The 24,161-nt window shown below is 36.7% G+C and overlaps 1 protein-coding gene across 4 annotated transcripts; it reads right to left on the bottom strand.

The window, feature by feature from the left end:
- Nucleotides 1-7,289: 7,289 nt before the first annotated feature.
- On the bottom strand, nt 7,290-24,034 carry LOC127867763 (retinoic acid receptor RXR-gamma-like). 4 transcript variants are annotated; one of them, XM_052409142.1, is made up of 9 exons: nt 23,910-24,034; nt 23,082-23,208; nt 21,705-21,866; nt 19,192-19,402; nt 18,192-18,371; nt 14,064-14,159; nt 13,140-13,224; nt 12,826-13,013; nt 7,290-12,591 (listed from the first exon to the last, which is right to left on the bottom strand). In XM_052409142.1, the coding sequence occupies exons 2-9, from the start codon at nt 23,154-23,156 to the stop codon at nt 12,356-12,358; spliced, it is 1,233 nt and encodes a 410-aa protein (XP_052265102.1). In that variant the 5' UTR covers nt 23,157-23,208; nt 23,910-24,034; the 3' UTR covers nt 7,290-12,355. The 4 variants fall into 4 exon arrangements, with proteins under 4 accessions (XP_052265102.1, XP_052265103.1, XP_052265105.1 ...); XM_052409143.1 differs by having other exon boundaries at nt 23,082-23,174; nt 23,910-24,008; XM_052409145.1 differs by lacking the exon at nt 21,705-21,866.
- Between the last annotated feature and the right edge of the window lie 127 nt (nt 24,035-24,161).

Below are 24,161 nucleotides of genomic sequence, written 5' to 3'. Positions count from 1 at the left end.
CATCACATTCTTTGCTATTATTTTGTGTTGGAATCAGAGGGGGTAAACAGGTGACAAACAAGATGGCGACGTCCATGCCGAGGCAGGTATTTTTCGCCGTTTTATACCCTTTATTACTTGTATTATTTTTTTTAATTCTGCTCACTTTCAAGCCATAGTAACAAGAAAGTTACTGGCATTTATTTCATAGTAATAATCGCTCTATATTTCGACTTAACTCGCTGCAAAATTTCTTAGCGGGATGACCTAATTAGGGCTCCACTAAGAAAATTTGCGGGGAGTAAAGTCGAGATATAAAGGGAATTTAAATACGAAATAAACACTAATCAACTTTTTCCTGAAATGGCTGGAAAGTGAGCGTCATTTAAACAAGAGCTGTCAGAGGACAGCGCGCTCGACTATTCGAGTGCTTGACAGTATCGACTATTTGAGTGCTTGACAGTATAACATAAGTCATCACGGAGAAATTGTTCATATTCAATAATTTATGAGACGATCTTTCAAAAATAAAAAAAAGGAAAAAAAAAATTTTTTTGGGGGGGGGGGGGGGGAGGTGGGGTTGAGAGGGGGTATAATGTGGGGTGTGGTCATTTATTAAACGATCTTTCAAAAATAAAAAAAGGAAAAAAAAATTGGAAGGGGGGGGGAGGGGCTGAGAGGGGGGTATAATGTGGGGTGGGACAATTTATTAGATGATGTTTAAAAAAAATAAAAAAAATGGGGGGGGGGGAGGTTGGGGGTGAGAGGGGGGTATAATGTGGGGTGTGGTAATTTATTAGATGATGTTTGGCGGGTGGGGGAAGGAATTCTGGGTTGGGGTGTGGGGTATTGTTTGGGTGGAATCCAATGTGGTATTCAGGTAAGTGTTGTTTTGTCAAAGTAATAAAAAAATTGTGATCATAAATAAAGAAGTTTTTGTTGTTGTTGACATAATTATGGCCCCTTTTACACTTAGATAATTGAACATTTTGCTTAAATTGCCATAGTGTAAAAGGGGCCATAATTATGTCAAAATGCTTGATACAGTGGTCTGCTCTTGTTTATAGGTTGGGGTCATGTTGGTTAACAAGTATGCAAAATATAAAAGCAATATGTCAAAGGATATAGGAAATATTTGGGGTAGTACGCAAAGTTTAACATAGATTTATCAATAATATGCATATTCTAAGGATAAAAGGGGCAATAATTATGTCAAAATGCTTGATACAGTTGTCTGCTCTTGTTTATAGTTTGGGGTCATGATGATAAACAAGTATGCAAAATATGAAAGCAATATGTCAAGGGACATTGAAAATATTTGGGGTAGTACGCTAACTTTAACATTTGCTGCATATTCTAAGTGGAAAAGGGGCCATAATTATGACAAAATGTTTGATAGAGTTGTCTGCTCTTGTTTATAGGTTGGGGTCATGTTGGTGCAAAATATGCAAAATATGAAAGCAATATGTGAAGGGACAATGAAAATAATTGGGGTAGTAAGAAAACTTTAACATTCGCATGGAAACGGAAACGCCAAAGCCGGGACGAGTAGGATAGCTCCACTCCATATATTTCATATAAAATAGTCGAGCTAAAAATAAACAAAAGTAATGAAGGATATAAAACGGCAAAAAATACCTGCCTCGGCATGGACATCACCATCTTGTTTGTCACGTGATTACCCCCTCTGGGAATGCTTACATATATTCTTATTGTTAGACTTTATGCTTAAAAAAAAAGTTCACAGGTTCCTTTAACTGTTCATATAAACTAACTACATATTGTTGTTGACTAGAAGATGTTTGGTCAACTTATTGGAGATATTTCTCATGACAACACTAGTAGCTCTAAAGAATAAAAAAAGTCTGTTGAGATTATTATAGCTCGTGTTTAAACAAGAGATGTTGTTAAAACGTGCATGCCCTAAGTCAGTTGAGATTGTCTTAGCTCGTGTTTAAACAAGAGATGTTGTTAAAGCGTGCATGCCCTCACCCTCCTTGACCTTTATTCTCTTTATTTCTTGTTCTGAGAAAACTGGGATTAATGCATGTGCGTAAAGTGTTGTCCCAGATTAGCCTGTGAAGTCCGCACAGGCTAATCAGGGACGACACTTTCCGCTTACACTCGATTTTCGGTCAAAAGGGTCTTCTATTAAACGAAAAATACCATTAAAGCGGAAAGTGTCGTCCCTGATAAGCCTGTGTGGACATGCATTTTGCCCAATTTTCACAGAACAAGACACATTTGAAAATCGCAAGGGGTCATGTATTGGCTAACCAGCATACTAATTAATATAAGCCTATGCATTCTCTAGGTATTATTTGTATCACACTCGATATTGACAGGCATCTTTCTTTCCTACCAAGGTACCAGAATACCAATTTAGTTGATCATAGGTAAAAGCATTTTATACATTTCCTGCTGAAACTGATTTAATAATTCAAGCCCCTGTGAACTTGACTTTTGAGCTGATGACGTCAAACTTCATGAGCATCTTCGATATCATTTCAAGTAACAACTGTATCAATTTGCATTTTTTAGCTCACCTGTCACGAAGTGACACGGTGAGCTTATGTGATTGTGTGATGTCCGGCGTCCGTTGTACGTGCGTGCGTGCGTCTGTCCGCCAACAATTTGTTTGTGTAGACAGTAGAGGTCACAGTTTTCATCCAATCTTTATCAAATTTGGTCAGAATGTTTATCTTGATGACATCTGGGTTGGGATTGTATTTGGGTCATCTGGGGTCAAAATCTATGTCACTAGGTCAAATAATAGACAAGGGAAAAATTGTCACAAAACCAGGTTTTCAATTTTGAAAAAAAAATCTGATAAAGGGAGACAACTCAAACTGAACTGATTGTTTATAATTAACCCCCTTTGTTTCAAAATAAATCTACTTTTAGTCGTGGCAACCTTGACCTTAGAGATATTGACGTAATTCTTTCGCGCGACACACCGTCTAATGGTGGTGAACAAATGTGCCAAATGATTTTAAAATCTCACAATGAATGACATAGTTATGGCCGGGACAAGCTCATTTATGGCCATTTTTTACCTTTGAACTCAAAGTGTGACCTTGACCTTGGAGATATCGACGCAATATTCGCGCGACACACCGTCTAATGATGGTGAACAAATGTGCCAAATGATTTTAATATCTTACAATGAACAACAAAGTTATGGCTCGGACAAGCTTGTTCCGCCCGCCCGCCAGCCCATCAGCCCGCCAACATTCCTCAATCTAATAACCAGTTTTTTCCTTCGGAAAACCTGGTTAAAAAACCTTGTGTAGACAATAGAGGTCACAGTTTTCATCCAATCTTCATGATATTTGGTCAGAATGTTTATCTTGATGAAAACTGGGTTGGGATTGTATTTGGGTCATCTGGGGTCAAAAACTAGGTCACTAGGTCAAATAATAGAAAAACCTTTTGTAGACAATAGAGGCCACAGTTTTCATTCAATCTTTATGAAATTTTGTCAGAAAGTAGTTCTTCTTGAATGCTCTGAGCTTTTATAAGTACATTACGTACAGCTCAGAGTTCTTCTTGTTAACCCATTTTGTAATGTCAAAAAATTGTGTCTCACGTATGTCTATAAATCGAGTTCAATCAACCGAATACATCGTTACAAACACAAGACCTGTTATCACCGATATCAATTTGCAAGTGAATTGTGCAGAAATACTTAAAACAAACCTTTATACAAAAACCGTTATCAAACCGAAAGCCGAAGTTTTGAATTGACAATTCGATCTTTCTTACGAATGTTCTGGAGATAGTCGGTACATTACGATTGGTAGATTAGACACGAGATCTATCTCGCCGAGGATTCCGGAGATAGTCTATAGCGTATTTACGAATTCAGAATTACTCGGAAAACTCGGCTTTGTCAATTGCAAAAACATATACATTTAAATGAACCTTTGACATGTTTGAAACTTTGGATTAATATCAATATTATGCGAGCATAACATATCATGTAAGTTGTTTTTATTTATGCGTTATGGATATATTTACGATCTTTTTGTGTTTATTTATGCCAGAAATAGTTAATGTGGCTAATATTTCCGATTAAACTGCCGCCCGGATTCTGGGATGGTGACTTGACACGGAAAATGCCGTAAGCAGTTGCAACTCCCAGCGACCCGGAGGGTCAATAGTTCGGAGTTGTATTATTGCAACTAGGTCAGAATGAAATCTGGGTTGGGATTGTATTTGGGTCATCTGGGGTCAAAAACTAGATCAAATCATAGAAAAACCTTGTGTAGACAATAGAGGTCACATTTGTCATCCAATCTTTATGAAATTTGGTCAGAATGTTTATCTTAATGAAATCTGGGTTGTGATTGTATTTGGGTCATCTGGGGTCAAAAACTAGGTCACTAGGTCAAAATCATAGAAAAACCTTGTGTAGACAATAGAGGTTGCAGTTTTCATTAGATCTTTATGAAATTTGGTCAGAATGTTTATCTTGTTGAAATCTGGGTTGGGATTGTATTTGGGTCATCTGGGGTAAAAAACTAAGTCACTAGGTCAAATAATAGAAAAACCTTGTATAGACAATAGAGGTCACGAAATCTGGGTTGGGATTGTATTTGGGTCATCTGGGGTCAAAAACTAGGTCACTAGGTCAAATAATAGAAAAATCTTGTGTAGACAATAGAGCTAATGACCTTAATGCGTTCTTCCAACATCAAGAACTTATGATTGGATGCAATGATGGTTAACTTGAACTGACAATTTAATTATCTATAATCTATGCACGTCTTATCTGGGAGAAATTAAAGAAGGGAATGACTATCAAAATGTTTGTGTTTAAGGCATCGTCATTGATATGAAACTGTTAATTTCCCTAATGAGTTGATGAGAGCCCCAAAACTTGTCTTTGATATTTTCGGCTATTAGTACATTAATTGCGAGTCACTTAAATACAAAGGCAAATTTTTACACTTTTTACAAACTGTCAAATGCATAAAAGAAGCAGGGGAATACCAATTAGCCATGCGTGTTAAATAAACAACTGCTATAGAGTGCGATAAACTGTCACTTGCCAATATCTCCATTTTCAAGATGTGTATGACATGCTTACACAGCGTCATGGTGGCCATTTTGTTTTTTTGATAGTTGCGAAATCGTTGATTGTAGTGGTCGTTGTAAGCTATCAACATGGACTTTTGGGAATGTAAAATGGCGGTCTTTGGTCTTTGTTGGCAGGTGGGCTTTATTCGCAGGTTCAATATATAGTGAAATCGTTCGGGAGGAAATCAGTGTGGTCGTTATTGACTGTTGGTCGCTATTAAAAGGTGGTCGTAGGTACAGGTTGGACTGTATCTTGTATTCAGTGGTTGCTAAAAAAACACTACAAAAAAATTACTTTATAATTGATTTGATCACTTAAATACTAGCTCAAAAATTATATACATACTTAAAAAAACAAAACGGCATCAAAACAAGGGAAATTGACATATTGATTTCACATGTACTGGGTATATTTGCTGAATTTTAAACACCCATAGTGGAAGTTTTATCACTTTCTATGGTTTCATATATCTACTTTGATAAACACTTTGACTTGCATACACACCATGCATTCTCAAACTGAAACCGAAATTATCAAGATTACCACACAGCCGTTACCACCCATAACCAAGGCTTGCGTTTTGGCCTTATACTTAATTTAATTACGCAATGATATTATTTGTCATTAATTCTTATCATGTGCCTACAACAAACTGCAACTGCTTGGCTGTGGTTTGATTGGTGTGACCTTTCCTTTAAGAAATTGTAATGAATGGCATTAAGAACTAAATTGGAAATGTTCACATATGACAGGAAGTGACAGGTGCTGTTAAATCACAGCTTAAATACTCTAAATAGATAACTTTGCTGGAGAAAGTACATGTACATGTATAAATAATTTCAATACAAAATTTGTTAACAAATGTGTAAGGTAATGTAAACCAGTAACTTAAACCAATTAATAAAATCATTTTTTTTTATAATGCAAACAATTAAACTCCAGAAAACTTGAGAAGAACAATAATAGTAATTGTCCACCAAGTTTACAACAGAAATGCAAGAATAAACATACTATGATTAACTGGGAACTCCACATTGGAACGTTCCATGCACAGCCTTTGGGTTTAAAACCGGTTAGACAATACTAGACAAACCTGCGTTACCCCAGAATTTGATCTTGAACCGAATGCGCCTCTAAAGCAATCTTAATCAAATGTACCTATGCATACAGAAAATGAATATATTAATGCCAAAATGAGAACTTTGAATGTAACACTTTACATATAGTTTAGTGTACTGGTGTCTAAAGTTATGGGAATCTATACAATGATCAAGGGGAAGGTTTTTAAGTTATTAATATACCAAGAAATATGATTCATCTACAATGGTATTCAACTTTCAGTGTCTACAAAACATTTTCAAACAAACTAGGCAGAAAAAAGATCGTCAACATCACTTGTGATGTCGCCTTATTACATCCTCTTAAGACTATGACATATGACAATGTTAAAGGTAGGTATGGGAACTATTTGTTCTGTTCGTCACAAACATGACGAATACCCGCACATGCTGCATTGACACAGAATATTTTGCATGTTTTCACAAAAAACAGCGGATATCATGATGCTCAAGTGACCCAGTGACCTAGTTTTTGACCCGGCATGGCCCATGTTCGAACTTGACCTACACATCATCTAGATACAACTTTTGACCAAGTGTGGTGAAGATCGGATGAAAACTACTTGAATAAGAGAGGGGACACCATGCTGAATGTGTAAAACGTACTTTGTGACCCCGTGACCTAATTTTTGATCTGGCATTACCCATGTTCGAACTTGGCATGAAGATCACCTAGATAAAACTTCTGACCAAGTTTGGTGAAGATGGATAAAAACTACTTGAATTATAGAGCGGACACCATGCTGAATGTTAAAAAAACGCACTAAGTGACCCCGTGGCCTAGTTTTTTAACCCGGCATGACCCATATTCGAACTTGACCTAGACATTATCTAGCTACAACATCTGACCAAGTTTGGTGAAGATCAGATGAAAACAACTTGAATTAGAGAGCGGACACTTAATACGGACCAACTGACAGACAGACAAGTTCACTCCTATATACCCCCATAAACTTCGTTTGTGGGGGTATAATAAACATACAATTATCAACACTGGGATCATCATCTTGGAACGTTCAATGCAAAGCGTTTGGGGTTCAAACTAGTTTGAGGGCTAGCCCAAAACACACAAAAACTAACAGTCATAGGTGACAACAACAATAAGTAAATATATTATGTGATTTTTAATAAACATAAAAGCAGAAACAGTTAAAATATAATCTAACAGTATGATTAAGTTAAGATTAGGAAACCTGAAATACAATATAAGCACAACAGGAAATAACAGATGCATATAAAAAGGCTGCAGGATGAATCAATGTGCAAATTAAAAACAAAATAATGTTCCACTAAAAATAGGGTTTAAAATATTTTCAAAATGGAAATGATAAGTAAGTCAAATATAACTAAAGATAATCATGGTTGCTGGGCTCCAGGGAAGGTTTTACACTAAAGGTACAGTACCACCTCAGCTTGTCCCAGACACCAGCCTTAATTAGCATTGGACATTTTTAAGGACATGTACAGAGCTTCAGTTTGAAATGGGCTTCAAAATTGAGTTAATCATAAGATAAAATGTCAATAGTGTTAACAGCTATTGGTATTCTACTATCAAAATTAAGAACCATAGGCATTAGATTGTTTTATTCTCAAAATTACCCAATATGTTTTTGACAAATTGTCAATGTAAACCACTCCTCAATAATTCTTCTACTTTGTACTTCCTACAGTCAATTGCTGACTATTACAGGAAGGCCTTTTATAGGCAGATAAGGACACTGTCGAGTATGTTTCTGGGAAGAACCAGTACTTAGTGTCTATGGAGGAGATCATGAGAACGCTCCCCAAGTAGGGAGCAAACCCACGAACTCCCGATCGCTGGGCGGACACCTCATCCAATACACCACTGCGACCTTAATTACCTAAAATGTACAGGAGCTCCCTACTGAAAATCTGTAACAAACACTCTTCCAATATGAAGTTGTGATGTATATGATAGTTTTCAACATTCCCATACAAGTATAACATTAACGTGCCAAACCGACATTATTGGAAAAAATATTTTGCATTACATTCCATAGCATTTAATGTTTAAAGCCCATTGTTCGCTGAATAGATTGTTGTTTTGCATATAAATTATATAGCGAGAAATAACCTCTGCATAAATTCATTGAAATCTATGTTTGATCGAGGTTAACATAAAAAACCAGGTCAAAATCGGTTTTGAATCGATAAAATAATATATAAATAAACAAAATTACATGCAATAGGCGAAAATCATTGCAGCGTTGCGAGTAATGCAAATAATATCTATATTTAGCTTTCGCCAACAATATTAGCATATGGAAGATAAATACATCGATTTAGCAAAATTAGCAAAAACGTAGCGTTGCAACTCAGTTCCCGTCTGTAACATATGTATTTGCATTTGTTCTTATCTCCTCTCCCCTAAATTCGCCCGTATTCCTCTATTTTGTTTGTTTAGGTTTGAATGAATGTGTCGAATCATGAATATTAATTAGGTCTTTTTTGGTACTTTACTTACTCGACCCCAAAATAAAAATCGCTATATTGTTTGTTTTCAACTGATTTCAACCGGATTTTCAGTGATATCCTCAATAAAAACACGATTTCTTATGATTCTGCCCATATTATATACATGTAGCTATGACCGGGGAGTTTAATACAATTTGTCTAAAACAAGACCTGTCAGAGGACAACGCGCTCGACTATTCGAGTGCTTGACAGTACAACATAAGCCATCATGGAGAGGGGGGGGTGGGGGGGGGGGGGGGGTGGAGTGCATTGTGGTATGTAAGGTGTTGTTTTGTCAAACTTTAACATAGATTTATCAATAATATGCATATTCTACGTATAAAAGGGGCCATAATTCTGTCAAAATGCTTGATACAGTTGTCTGCTATTGTTTATAGGTTGGGGTCATGTTGGTAAACAAGTATGCAAAATATGAAAGCAATATGTCAAGGGACACAGGAAATATTTGGGGTAGTATGCAAACTTTAACATAGATTTATCAATAATATGCATATTCTAAGTATAAAAGGGGCAATAATTCTGTCAAAATGCTTGATACAGTTGTCTGCTCTTGTTTATAGGTTGGGGTCATGATTGTTAACAAGTATGCAAAATATGAAAGCAATATGTCAAGGGACACAGGAAATATTTGGGTTAGTATGCAAACTTTAACATAGATTTATCAATAATATGCATATTATAAGTATAAAAGGGGCCATAATTCTGTCAAAATGCTTGATACAGTTTTCGTCTCTTGTTTATAGGTTGGGGTCATGATGGTAAACAAGTATGCAAAATATGAAAGCAATATGTCAAAGGAAATTGAAAATATTTGGGGTAGTACGCAATTTAAACATTTGCACGCAAACAGACACGGGAACGGCAACGCCGACGCCGGGGTGAGTAGGATAGCTTCACTATATATATTTCATATATAATAATCGAGCTAAAATAGAATACATTTTGACATACTGGCATTTTCAGAAATTGGAAACAGTACAACAAAATAAATTGTGAAATGACAGAGAAAAGTTATTGAATTATATAAATTTCATTTCTGTAGAGAAATAATCAACAATATAAAAAAGTGAATGAATGGCATGCATTCTTTTTTCATCAAACAAATGTCATTTAAGAAGTGTAATATATTTCATTTATAATAAATCACACACACAAAATCCAGGCTAATAGAGTTATAATTTCATTTATAACAAGACTATTGCCAAGCAATATATGTCCCCTACCAGCTCCACCATTTTCAGTAATTCCACAATTGTCAGAATTTTATAATATATTTGTTTCCATAGCAACCATAATTTTTGACGGAGGAACAAAATGAAATGAGGTGCATAATGTCCATATTGCCATCTATCCATGTTTCATGAAAAAATATGAAGAACTTTTAAAGTTATCACAGGATCCAGAAAACTACCATTTTCAGCAGTATTTCTAGTCTTTTTGTTGCCATAGCAACCAGAATTTTTAACATAGGAACAAAATGAAATGACGTGCATAATGTCCATATTGCCATCTATCCATGTTTCACGTTTCATGAAAAAATATGAAGAACTTTAAATGTTATCGCAGGATCCAGAAAAGTGTGACAGACAGACAGACAGACTCGCAGAGCGAAAACCATAAGTCCCCTCCAGTGAAACCGGTAGGGGACAACAAGATATGTGTTTGTCAGAAACACTATGTCCCCTTTTGCGCCGCTTTGAAGCTATATATTTGACCTTTGACCTTGAAGGATGACCTTGACACTTCGCCACTCAAAATGTGCAGCTTCATGAGATACACATGCATGCCAAATATCAAGTTGCTATCTGCAATATTGCAAAAGTTGTTGCAAATGTTAAAGTTTGGGCAAACAAACAAAGAAACACACAAACAACAAACAAACCAACAGACAGGGCAAAAACAATATGTCCCCCACTATAGTGGTGGGGGACATAATAAATCACGCACTTAAAGACCGGGCTAATAGAGGTTACGAGCATAACATAGTCCTTTCATTACAGAATAAAGTATACTTACCTTGTAATACAAACTTCTAATACTATACATAATTATCACATAAAAAGGATTTTCAGCTGCATATTGCAGTATACTATTAAGCCAATATTTTGTTCAACTGCTAGAGGTAAAAATAATTCCTATCTGCTTATACAGGGACAGAGATAAGAGATAGCCTGACTTAACATTCAACACAGCAGAATCGGTATTCACATAACTCCTTAATATTTTATATCAAATACATCTAGATTAGCATGCTTATGTTTGTATACATTTTTTAAAACAAGTTTGCATGTTTACTATTATTTTACAAACCATTATTTGTCCAAACAAATCCATTAAAATTGGTTGTTTCAACACAGGGCATACACAAAGTAATACCAAGTGCCTTGGAATATTGAACACTTAACAAATTAATGAACATGGGTTTAAATTAGTCTAGTATTGAATTATCAATAAGAAACAGGTTTAAATAAATCTAGTGATTAACACTAATTATAACAGGGAGCAGATACTAGGCAATATATAAAGTGGCTTAACTCAAGTTTATCCTAAGGTAGGTTTACATTAATCTACAGCAATTGCTTGTAAACACCCAATACATTCTGGCTGAATTTTTAAATTGAACTTGGTATTGTGCTCATTTTTCACAAAGTTTGATTAAAATGGGATGAAAACTGTTTAATTAAGAAAGTAGAAACTAAAGTGGTCGACCAACCAACATTAATAAACAAAAATACTGTACAACCAATATTATTCATGGTAAACTAATTTACGAGGATTCACTCAACCAGATAATCAAATGTTCAACAAAGCTGTATGTACTATGAACATTATTAGACATAACAAATCCATGATTTAAGATCCCAAGATTATTATTACAATTTTACGAACACAAATTTCATTTCAAGGAAAACAAATGAATTCTCAGTACACAGGCATCATCAGATTCAATAATAAAGTCTAAAGCAATAGAAAGGAATACATGTATGCATTAAAATCACATAAAAAGCCAACCATAATCTGTTTAACCATGCTGTGCAATTATATTATTAAAGCAGTTTAATTGTCTATACATGAAGCAAACAACATTAACAGTATTCAGTCTTATGCAAATTATAATATGTACCGGTTAAGAATGGAATATGAATCACCATGTAAAGCTAAATGAGATAAAAGCACTCAGTTAAGCACTTAAATTGCCATTACAACACTTGCAAAACACATGTAAATAAATTCAGAAGCAAACATTGTTCAAAAACTAAAAACGACAACTGTAGGCTTTGTTTAATGGCTGCTCGGATACTGCCTTCAACCTCTTTCACATACTTATTCACCTTTATGGATCTCTATGATATGAGTCACGTTCTGAGAAAACTGGGCATAATGCATGTGCCTAAAGTGTCGTCCCAGATAAGCCTGTGCAGTCCACACAGGCTAATCAAGGACAACACTTTCCGCTTTTATGGTATTTTTCGTTCAAAGGAAGTCTCTTCTACATGAAAATCCAGTTAAGGCAGAAAGAGTTGTCCCTGATTAGCCTGTGCGGACTGCACAGGCTTATCTGGGACTACACTTTAGGCACATGCATTATGCCCAGTTTTCTCAGAACGCGACTCATATATGACCTCATTCACTCATTTAGATGCAAAGCTCAAAACTTTGCATTAACCGATGCTTCCAACTATAACATCATTTCTTGAACAAGTTCGTCCATTTGGATTGCACCTTCCAGACTCAATATTAAGACATTCTCTTGAGCTTTGGCCCCAAACATCCTGAGTGCAGGCAGTCGCATTAATATTTTACTGAGCCGCCGTTTGTCATGTGGGTAATACACTGAGACATATCGGCTGAGTACATTGAGGAATCTAGTCTGAATTTTTATCACAGATTGTTTATCAACAAGACCAATGGCATCTGAAATGAGATTAAATATACCAGCGTTAGGTTACAGACAAGTAAATCTTTATCCTACATACACATTACAAAAATCATCGAGTTTTAAAAATGTATTTTTTTGACAAAAGAAAAAGTATTTAAAAAAAATATTTTACCAATACACAAAACTTATGTACACGAAATGTCCTCTTTATCTACAGGCAGATCAGAGACTTTCATGTAAGAAGACACTAGAGATAATGAAAAACTCACCAGGATACGTCAAAACAATGACCTTCATGAGCGCATACTCAATGTCGTTCAATTGTATAGCAGTGATTTTACTGGTGAAGTCCATGGACATCTGAACCAGCTCATTTCCCCAGCCTATAGTCTTAATCTGGCTTCTGTCCAGGACAATACCATCAGCGAAGTACATACAGTTTGGGTACTTCATTGATCTGAAAAATAGGATGTACTTCAGAGAGGGGAAATGGATGTTTTCAGTCAAGCCTATTATATCAGTATCTTATATACATGTAATAGGAATGTTCAAACATAACCAAGTGTTATTGAAAGTTTGCTACCTGTAGCTAAGTCTCAGCATGTTTATCTCTATGAAGGTGGATTTCAACAAGGCCATCTGATCCTCTACAGTGAGCGTATTGAAATCTGCAACATAGAAACCTGGTACAGTTGTATCTGCACAGTGCTACATCTAAAGGTAAAGGCATGGGTTTATAGTGGGATTTTTACACTAGACTCATCTTCATTTACCCCCCCCCCCTCCCCCAATACTGGAATATAATACCCATGGATGTAGGGGAGCAAGAACCTTCATATTCTTAGACCAGCCAACCAATTAAAACATCAACCATTGAGGACACCTAAATTAAACAATTGTTTTTTCAATTCATTTATAGTCACACACAAATAGGCTCATGAGCTTTGCTACATGGTTTTATGTGTTAAATATGGTAACAAACAACTATTAAACATATAAATTGCATACAATTGCCATTCTTTAAAAAAAAAATTAAAAGGATAAAGAAATAAAAAAAATCCATTAAAAAGCTGTAAACTTTAAAAAGATAAGAAGTTCTTCCATTCAAATAGATAAACAATTAATACACTACACTAATTAATTACATAATATACATCCAGATAGTTAGGAGACATGAAAGACCAAGATTTATAAATTGAGCATCATTCTAGGATAATTCAGCTTAATGCAGATGCATAGAGTTGTCTCAGGTTAGCCTATGCAGTATGCACACTTCCTTTGCTTGAGATTAATTTTTAGTTTAAATGAAAATCTAGTTTAGGCGGAAAGTGTCGCCACTGATTATCCGGTGCAGAAAGCAGAGTAAAATCTGGGATGACACTATACCAACATTCATTAAGCCTGGATTTTCACAGAGCATGGCTCAACTATTTGGCAGTATCCAAAACAAGCCTCATCTTTCTCCCACTTACATATCCAAAACAAGCCTCATCTATCTCCCACTTACATGGCACCTGTTTTGCCCATTCAATCACAAACTTGACTTCCATAAAAGTACAGTCCAACTGCTCCTGAATGCCAATATCTTTCCCGGACACTGACCCTAAAATGCAGAATAATCAATATAAGCACCATTCTGGGAAAACAGGGCTTAATGCATATGTGTCAAGTGTATATCCTCAATAAGCCTGTGCAGTCCACACAGGCTGATCAGGAATGCCATTTTCAGCTTTTATTTTATTAATTTTTTTGAAGGAACTCTTTTCTTATAAAAAATCCAATTAGGGCAGAAAGTGTCCGCCATAATTAGCTTGTGCAGACTGCACAGACTAATCTGGGATAACACTTAACACACACTATTTGAGCCCAGTGTTCCTAGCCCAAGCCACATATAACTAGAGCTTTGTCACAGATGTGACTATTACCCCCACATGCCACATTGACACATAATATTTTGCATGTCGTCTTCACAAAAAACAGCAGACACCATGCTCAATTTTTTAAAATGCACTAAGTGACCCATTGACCTAGTTTTTGACCCAGAAAGGCCCATGTTCTAACTTGGTCTTAAGATCATCTCCATACAACTTCTGACCGAGTTTGGTGAAGATCTGATGTAAACTAATTGAATAAGAGAGCGGACACCATGCTGAATGTTAAAAAACGCACTAAGTGACCGCGTGACCTAGTTTTAGGCCCGGAATGGCCCATGTTCAAACTTGTCCTAGAGATCATTTATATAAAACTTGTGACCAAGTTTGGTGAGGATTGGATGAAAACTACTTGAATAAGAGAGCGGACAACATGGTGCGGTTTAAAACACACTAAGATACCCCGTGACCTAGTTTTTGACCTGGCATGACCCATATTCAAACTTGACCTAGCCATCATCTAGATACAACTTCTGACCAAGTTTGGTGAAGATTGGATGAAAACTACTTGAAATAGAGAGCGGACAACATTGTGATGTTTAAAACGCACTAAGTGACCCAGTGACCTTGTTTTTGACCCAGCAGGGCCCATGTTCGAACTTGGCCTAGACTTCATCTAGATACAATTTGTGAAAAAGTTTGGTGAAGATCGGATGAAAACTACTTGAAATAGAGAGCGGACACCATGCTGAATGTTAAAAACGCACTAAGTGACCCTGTGACCTAGTTTTTGACCCGGCATGGCCCATGTTCGAACTTGGCCTAGACTTCATCTAGAAACAACATGTGAAAAAGTTTGGTGAAGATCGGATAAAAACTACTTGAAATAGAGAGCGGACACCATGCTGAATGTTAAAAACGCACTAAGTGAAATGGTGACCTAGTTTTTGACCAGGCAGGGCCCATGTTCGAACTTGGCCTAGACATCATCTAGATAAAACTTGTAAACAAGTTTCGTGAAGATCGGATGAAAACTACTTGAAATAGAGAGCAGACACTTAATAGGACTGACCGACAGACAGACAAGCTCACTCCTTATACCCCCCTAAACATCGTTTGTGGGGGTATAATAAGAGAGAGGACACCATGCTGAATGTTAAAATGACCCCGTGACCTAGTTTTTGACCCGGCAAGGCCCATGTTCGAACTTGGCCTTAAGATCATCTAGATACAACTTCTGACCAAGTTTGGTGAAGATCGGATGAAAAATTCTTAAATTAGAGAGTGGACAACATGCTGGATGTTTAAAACGCACTAAGTGACCCTGTGACCTAGTTTTTTACCCCACAAGGCCCATGTTTGAACATGGCCTACACATCATGTAGATACAACTTCTGACCAAGTTTGGTGAAGATCGGATGAAAACTACTTGAATTAGAGATCGGACAACATGCTGAAGTTTAAAATGCACCAAGTGACCCTGTGACCTAGTTTTTGACCCGGCAAGGCCCATGTTCAAACTTTGCCTGGACATCATGAAGATACAACCTCTGACCAATTTTGGTGAAGATTGGATGAAAAGTACTTGAATTAGAGAGCGGACACTTAAAGGGGCCTTTTCACAGATTTTGGCATTTTTTAACTTATTCATTAAATGCTTTATATTGATAAATGTAAAGATTGGATCGTAAAAGCTCCAGTAAAAAATCAAGAATAAAATTTAAAAAAAGGAAAAGAACATTGCCCGGAGCAGGATTCGAACCAGTGTCCCCTGGAGTCCTGCCAGAGTCCTGAAGTAAAAACGCTTTAGCCTACTGAGCTATTTCGCCGAATACACATATTGCTCGTATTTTATACGAGCAATATAAGCAGTCTTCGTAGTTATACAAAATTTAACGACAAAAACAGAACTCTCCAAATTATTCAATCGTTTCGCGTTGCAACGCTTTATAATTTTTAGGTTTTATAATCGTCAAGAGATGCATATAATGGCTATATTAGAGCATGGTAAATGTTCAGTATTACTGTTTCCTCATAAATATCATAACTTAAACGAAAATTTGCGAATCTGAAACAACTTCTTTCAATTTTGTCAATTTACCAAAGCGTGAAAAGATCCCTTTAATACGAACCAACAGACAGACCGACCGACAAGTTCACTCCTATATACCCCCCTAAACGCCGTTTGTGGGGGTATAATAACATGTGTGGAACTTGTCCACAGATTTTGGTATTTAAAAGAAATGTCATTACATGTTTATACTTATAAAATTATACAATATGGACTAAACATATTTGTATCTGTATTTCTATTGAACTTGCAGTTAAGGATAACCCATGAAAGTGCAAGCACTTATTTCAAATGGGGTCCTTTGGTTTTGTTGAAGAGACAGCAACAGGGTTTCCAACCTTTTGTACAAACAAAATTCCCTAACTTTGCCCTGATGGAAAATAAAATTCCAGGATCATAATTTCGACCTATTTCTTGTTTTATACACCCTCAATAAAGAGCAGTTGCAGACATAACTTAGCTACATGTATACTACAAAGCCACCATAGGCATGCAGAGGAATCGATTTGCTGTTTTAAACGTATGGACTCCTCGACACAAGTCGAGAAAGACTGACCAAACAAAATTCCCTGATTTTTCCCTGATTTCAGGAACTTTTCCCAAATTCCCTGACTTTTCCCTGACTGGAAAAAGTGAAAGTCTTTTTCCAGGTTTTTCCTGATTTCCAGGTTGGCTGGAAACCCTGCAGCAAGCAGAAGAGATAGTATTGGGATACAAGGAATCCGGGTGCTATACCCTAGCTCTTTGCGAATAGATCCCTCGGTTCATTTACGTGCTCAGTGTATAGCACCGATACACTCGAGAATTACCTGAATTTCATACCAGTTCATCTCTAGTTGGGTGGGAAACACTTAAAGCATTTCTGAAATTTCCAGTGCCCCGGCTGGGAATCGAGCCGGGGACCTCTGGAATGGTAGACCAGAGTGTTACCACTCGACCACCGCACAAGCCATTTAAAAAGTAAATGTAACAGGGTATTCACTCTGAAACTAATCCTTTAATAGTACTAACCCATGCAAGAATGTGAGCGAGTATCAGTGTGGGTGCTAATTGGTGAGTGAATGATTTACTAACACTGCATGTTTTTATGTGAGATGTTTTAACTATAGAATTTCAATGGTTTTATACACTAGTGTAGATTCATTCCATCATAAAGTCTCGTAAGAGATAGATGTTGGCATTTTCCATTTGTCAGCATATATTTATTTTAAAACTTAAGTCCGCAGGTCGCTGGTGAGTTTACTTTTATTGTTAATATAATTACATTGTATTGTATTGTATTGCTAATTGTAATATAAATGTATTTGATTATTATGTATTTCATTGCAATGTTTAATTATTGCAATTTGAATTAGTTATTCATAATTGATTTTGTTCTATTTTTCAGGCCATCATTTTTAATATTATAGAAATCTATAAAAATAAAAAATATATACAACAACCAATTTGTGTCATAAATACACAACCCGGCTACATAAAGACAAGAAACATGGCAACACTACATGACCAGATTGTCAATGCTCTACTGTTAAACCTATGTGTATTTACTGGCGGACAGACGGACACAAATTCCAATACCTGCCCCATTTACTTTGTACAGGAGGGTTCAACTAGAAGCCTATCACCAACATGCCAGGCCAATAAAGAATGCCATTTATTCTGTAGTAATTTAGCCAAATCTTCTAAGCCTCACCAGGTCTGCAAGGTATCCTGTCAGGCTGTAAACCCATGATGATGTCAATTATCTTCTGATGCTCCGTATCCAATAAGGGAGACAACAGGAGCTTGTTCCTGGCTTCTTCAGAGTTTCCTTCCCTTGTCCGCTGTCTCTTGCTGCTGTTTTTGCCTCCTGAGGAACGATCATCTCGGACAGCTTGAAGAACAACAAGAAATGTTGCCATTCTCTCATAACAATGTTTTCAAGATTAAACTAATTCCTCGTTATTAACTTAAATTTAACAAGAGATTGCCAAGCAATATGGTCCCCTACCGGTGAAACTCCACCATTGTCAGTAAAAAATTATTATTTTTAAATATTTGTTGCCATAGCAACCAGAATTTTTGACGTAGGAACAAAATGAAATGATGTGCATAATCTCCATATTGCAATCTATCCATGTTTCAAGTTTCATGAAAAAAATATGAAGAACTTTTAAAGTTATCGCAGGATCCAGAAAAGTGTTACGGACTGACTGACAGACAGACTGACAGACAGACAGACTGACAGAGTGCAAACCATAATTACACTTCGGTTTCACCGGTAGGGGACAATAACATGCGTATCTCAAGCAAAGTCTGAATATAAATAAATACCAAAATAATCTCAGTGTAATACCTACATTCAAGCTCAAGTTATTGAGCTTAAACATTTTTTATCTATAGACCATTCTGGCCCATGATGCAATCCCAAGCCAGGTCTCCATGCTAGCTTGCTACGTTCAAACTATACATCTATATTTGATGCAAACTGATGTCCATAACTGAAAACCCCTTATTTTGGACCGCCTATCTACTAAACCTTAAAATCAAAATCTTATACCAATACCCAGTTTTTAATGTTAATATTTATAATGACTCAATAATGCCATGGTAATTATACTTCTAGCAGGTAAGGCTATTCTTTACTTTAGTCTAAGAATGATTGGCTATGGCTATGTTCAGACTCTTATACACATCAAACATGCCCATCCTACCTTCCCTCTTCATTCCACACTTCAAGCACTTCTGGAATCGGCAATACTGGCACGCATTCCTTGATGACTTGTCCACCACGCAAGCCTGCGCGTATTTGCACCTGTACTCAAGATTCATCTGCACCGATCTCTTGAAGAACCCCTTGCAGCCTTCACAGCTCAACACTGAGTAGTGGTAGCCAAGGCAATGGTCCCCGCATATAGCACACACCTGTTCGATTTGGTTTGAAATTAGCAGGTTTTATCTGGAAACTTACTCCAATTTGTTTGGAATGAGCAGGTTTTCTTTGGAAACTTACCCCAATTGTTCATTCTTAAGTCTTTTTTAACCTTTTACCTCTCATGCATTTTGACTGTTTTTAGTCCCTTACCAAATCTAATTTAACTAAAGACCTTTCTAAAAAGGTTAAAGTTTTAAATGATTCATATCCAGCCCTAAGATAATGATGCGCAGCAAACAGCATGAAACCTGAACAGCCTACGACTTATTCGCAGTTTGTTCTTGTTTTATGCTGGTTGCAAAAAGCAATTTTCATCTTGGTTCTAAGAAGGAAAGGGTTAAGATTTCAATGTCACTTTTTTCATGGATTCAGATCAATATAATAAAGTTGTTAGTGTTGGTAAAGTGTGTATTGATCATGCTTTTGTTACAAATAATTTTCTTAAACATTTAATAAAATAATTATTACAATGAACTTCAACAATTTTGGTCTTGGACAGGCAACAGCATGCACACAAAATACAATACAATTCCATGCAACCCCAAAAAAAATAACAATTAAAACAAAGTTTGCTTAAGCGTCAAAGCCATTAGCCTTGACTTAATAAAATATTAAGTGAGTATTGTAAGTGTAACTAGAAATGGCGCGGCAGAGGCCGACGCGTATCCCCACGCCGAATGTTTGACCTAGGTGTGCCCCAGGGTTGGTAATGGGGCCATGCATAGCTGAGATTGACCGTATTGTCATAAGAGAAGTTCATCATCAATTAGAAGTGAATTGGTGTAGAAATGAAGAAGTTATAGTAAAAGGCAATTTTGGGTGGGTGTGACATATGTGGGCAGGGCGCCCCAGGGTTGGTAATTGTGCCATGCATAGTTGAGATTGACCGTATTGTCATAAGAGAAGTTCAGTATCAATTTGAAGTGAATCGGTGTAGAAATGAAGAAAGTATAGTAAAAGGCAATTTTGGGCGGGTGTGGTCTATGTGGGCGGGGCCCCAGGGTTGGTAATGGGGCCATGCATAGTTGAGATTGACCGTATTGTCATAAGAGAGGTTCAGTATCAATTTGAAGTGAATCGGTGTAGAAATGAAGAAATTATAGTAAAAGGCAATTTTGGGTGGGTGTGGTCTATGTGGGCGGGGCGCCCCAGGGTTGGTAATGGGGCCATGCATAGTTGAGATTGACTGTATTGTCATAAGAGAAGTTCAATATCAATTTGAAGTGAATCGGTGTAGAAATGAAGAAAGTATAGTAAAGGCAATTTTGGGTGGGTGTGGTCTATGTGGGCGGGGCCCCAGGGTTGGTTATGGGGCCATGCATAGTTGAGATTGACCCTAATGTCATAAGAGAAGTTCAGAATCAATTTGAAGTGAATCCGTGTAGAAATGAAAAAATTATAGTAAATGGAATTTTTTGGTGGGTGTGGCCTATGTGGGCGGGCACCCCAGGGTTGGGATTGGGGCCATGCATAGTTGAGATTGACCCTAATGTCATAACAAAAGTTCAGTATCAATTTGAAGTGAATCCGTGTAGAAATGAAAAAATTATAGTAAATGGAAATTTTTGGTGGGTGTGGCCTATGTGGGCGGGGTGCCCCAGGGTTGGGAATGGGGCCATGCATGGTTGAGATTGACCGTATTGTCATAAGAGAGGTCCAGTATCAATTTGAAGTGAATTGGTGTAGAAATAAAGAAGTAAATGTAAAATAACCTAAAAAAATGAGTGATAATTTCTGACGCGGCCCCACCCCAACCGCTATAACTTTTGACCCAGGGGTCAGATCAAAATTCCAAATAGTGCAGGGTCGCACATATGCTCATAGCTACCATGTGTGTAAGTTTCAAGGTTCTAGTGCTTTTAGTGTAGGAGGAGATAGTGGCCAGGACGGACGGACAGACTGACGGACGGACGGACGGCGGAGATAACCACAATATCCCCACCTTTTTTTCAAAAAGCGTGGGGATAATTATGGTGAACTTGTATCATTTGAAAGTGTTTGTTTAAGAAATCCTTTTAGCTTAGAAAACAAGCTTATTTAGATGACTACAAAGACAGTAAATTTGGGGACTTATATATCGCCGCATTGGTGCAAAAAGGTTCCATGTTTCTTTTAATTTAATGCCACATGGAACCTTTTTGCACCAATGGGGCGATATTTGCCTAAGCTTTTACCAATTTAATCTTTTTATTAAAGCTTTACTGCATTAAAGGGTTTTGCATTCTTAACATAATCTCAAGTATTTTTCCTTGGAAGAAAACAAAAACTTCAAATTAATATTAGATGGCATACTTGGGAATAAGAAGGACTCTTATGAAGGCTCATATTTGGGCTGGTGTCTTTGACAGTCACTCTCAAAGCGGTCGACGTCAGATTGGTTGCTACCATGGTTACCGTGGGACTCGTAACAGTATGTGTGGGTGTTCCATGACAACTAACAGCAACATTGGCAACCTGTCAACAGGGAGAGTTGAGTCATTTTTTTTCCAAATGATTTTAGCAGCCCAGCTTTTAAAATATGTTAAAGAACTTTTAAGAAGCACTCAGGGCAATTATGTAATTTCACTATACCCATGGCTTTCATTAACACTTGAACAAACATTATATAAGCTTTTGATGGTTAAAAAGAACAAGACCTGTGTTTGTGAAACACAATGCCCCCTACACTAAAACAGGCTACTGCGCTTTGAAGCCGTACGGCAGCTATTTTAGTAACACTGTTATATTTTGAATGTAAAGGTCACATTGACCTTGACCTAGTGACCTCAAACCATGTTTGATTGTAGATCTCAATGAGAGGCAAGCACATGTGCAGTTTAAAGAACATAGACCAAAGAGTTTTCATTTTATGAGCAAGGTAAAAGTTTTGGGACACACACACACACATACAATGACAGACCGACAGACCGACAGACAGACAGACAGACAGACAGACAGACAGACAGACAGACAGACCAGATGAGACCAGACGAGACCAGACAGACAGACAGGTCAAAAACAATATAACCCCTGATCATTCGATCTGGGGGCATAAAATTGCACCAATCTTAATATGGCTAGAGAAGAATTTTACAATACCTGTTATTAAGTATGAAAATTCAATTGTGAATATATATAAAACTATATATAGTTTTATATATATTCACATACATATATATGCATATACATATATGTATATGAAAATATTACCAATACATGCAAAGTTTGCTAAAAACAAATGTGAAAACTGTGAACCTTAGCACCGGTAAAATCACCATCTGGTCATAAAGTGATGGTTTCTATGAACATCAATTAAATTACCAAAGGGGAACCTCAGTGTAATAACCCATATTTGACAAGTCTAGTAAAGGAGTTCAAAACCAATGAGTCTTGCTTTGGGAACATATGGCTTTATGCATGTGTATACTGTTAGTGAAGTCCCAGAATAAACAGGGACAACAAAATCTACTTTATAATATTTGTTCAAGGATATATATATTCAAAATGAAAATCGAGTGTAGGCGAAAGTGTCTTCCCAGATGAGCTTGTGAAGACTGTACAGGCTAATCAGGGACCTATACAAACAAGTTTGTATAGGTCCCTGGGCTAATCTATGATGACACTTAACTCACATGCATTAAGCCCAGTTTTCCCAGAAAACTTTCCCCGACTTAAGCAAACACTACTTACATTTGATTCATTACTCCCAGCGCTGCAGCTTCCATTCAAAATTATCTCCTCAATGTCAGAATCAGAGCTTGACATTATAACATGGCTTCCTTTCTGCAAAATTATTTGAAAGGTTCTTTCTTGAAATCTGAAAATCAATATGATTTTTATGAGCTATTTTTATGCATTTTGGGTAGTTGATATAAAAGCTGTCAATACATTTTGTATTACATATCATTGACATAAGCATTAAATTATTTAATAATGTTGAAAAGAAAAGGCTTTATGTTTTTAAGTGCATACATTGTTCAATATGATATATTTTGTGGAAGAAGTGCTCCTTGAAGGATGAGATGGAAAATAAGCTTTCTGACCTTTAAAACAATGCTTACTACAAAAACAGTCATGTAAGTTTATTTTTTTTAAATACTTACACTATCACTGACTGTTATTTACACACAAAAAACAGATGAAAAGATATAAATTAATTTTACTAAGAGCTTGCATATTCATTCGAGACAAGAACTCATTCACACAGTACATGTACATAAATGCGTTAGTTCTTCTTGAATGCTCTGATTTTTTATGATTACATACGTACAGCTCCCATCGGCCTGGAGGGTCAATAGCTGGGAGTTGGATTAGTGCAACTAAGAAATGCGCGAGTTAAAATAGTGTTGCGATTATGGGACGAATGTTGACGGTTACGAATGACGGAATTCACTAGCAATTGCAAATCAATTGTCAAGGCCAAGGTTTGACAGCTGTGACAATTTTATAAAAGTTTTCAAGCTACCCATGCCTATTTAAATATTTCAAAGCACAATAATAAAAAGAAACACTACTTACCACTGGAGTGTATTTACATGTATATATGCTGCCCGAACTGTTTGTGTGTCCATAAAATAGGTCACTTATAATTTAAGCTGTACCGTACGAAAAGGTTACACTCAAGTATAAACATTACCAGTACGTTACACTTTGGATCAGCAGACGATTTGTTGATTCCGGAAATACCGTAATTACTACAAGTTTTCTTCAACTTGAACGCACACGCACTCGGCATTAGTTATAACCCCCTTCCCCAGCTGCTACCCCCTC

The sequence above is a fragment of the Dreissena polymorpha genome, chromosome 2, assembly GCF_020536995.1.
Source record: "Dreissena polymorpha isolate Duluth1 chromosome 2, UMN_Dpol_1.0, whole genome shotgun sequence".
NCBI classification, from domain to species: Eukaryota; Metazoa; Mollusca; class Bivalvia; order Myida; family Dreissenidae; genus Dreissena; species Dreissena polymorpha.
This window is presented reverse-complemented; position numbering and strand designations above follow the sequence as displayed.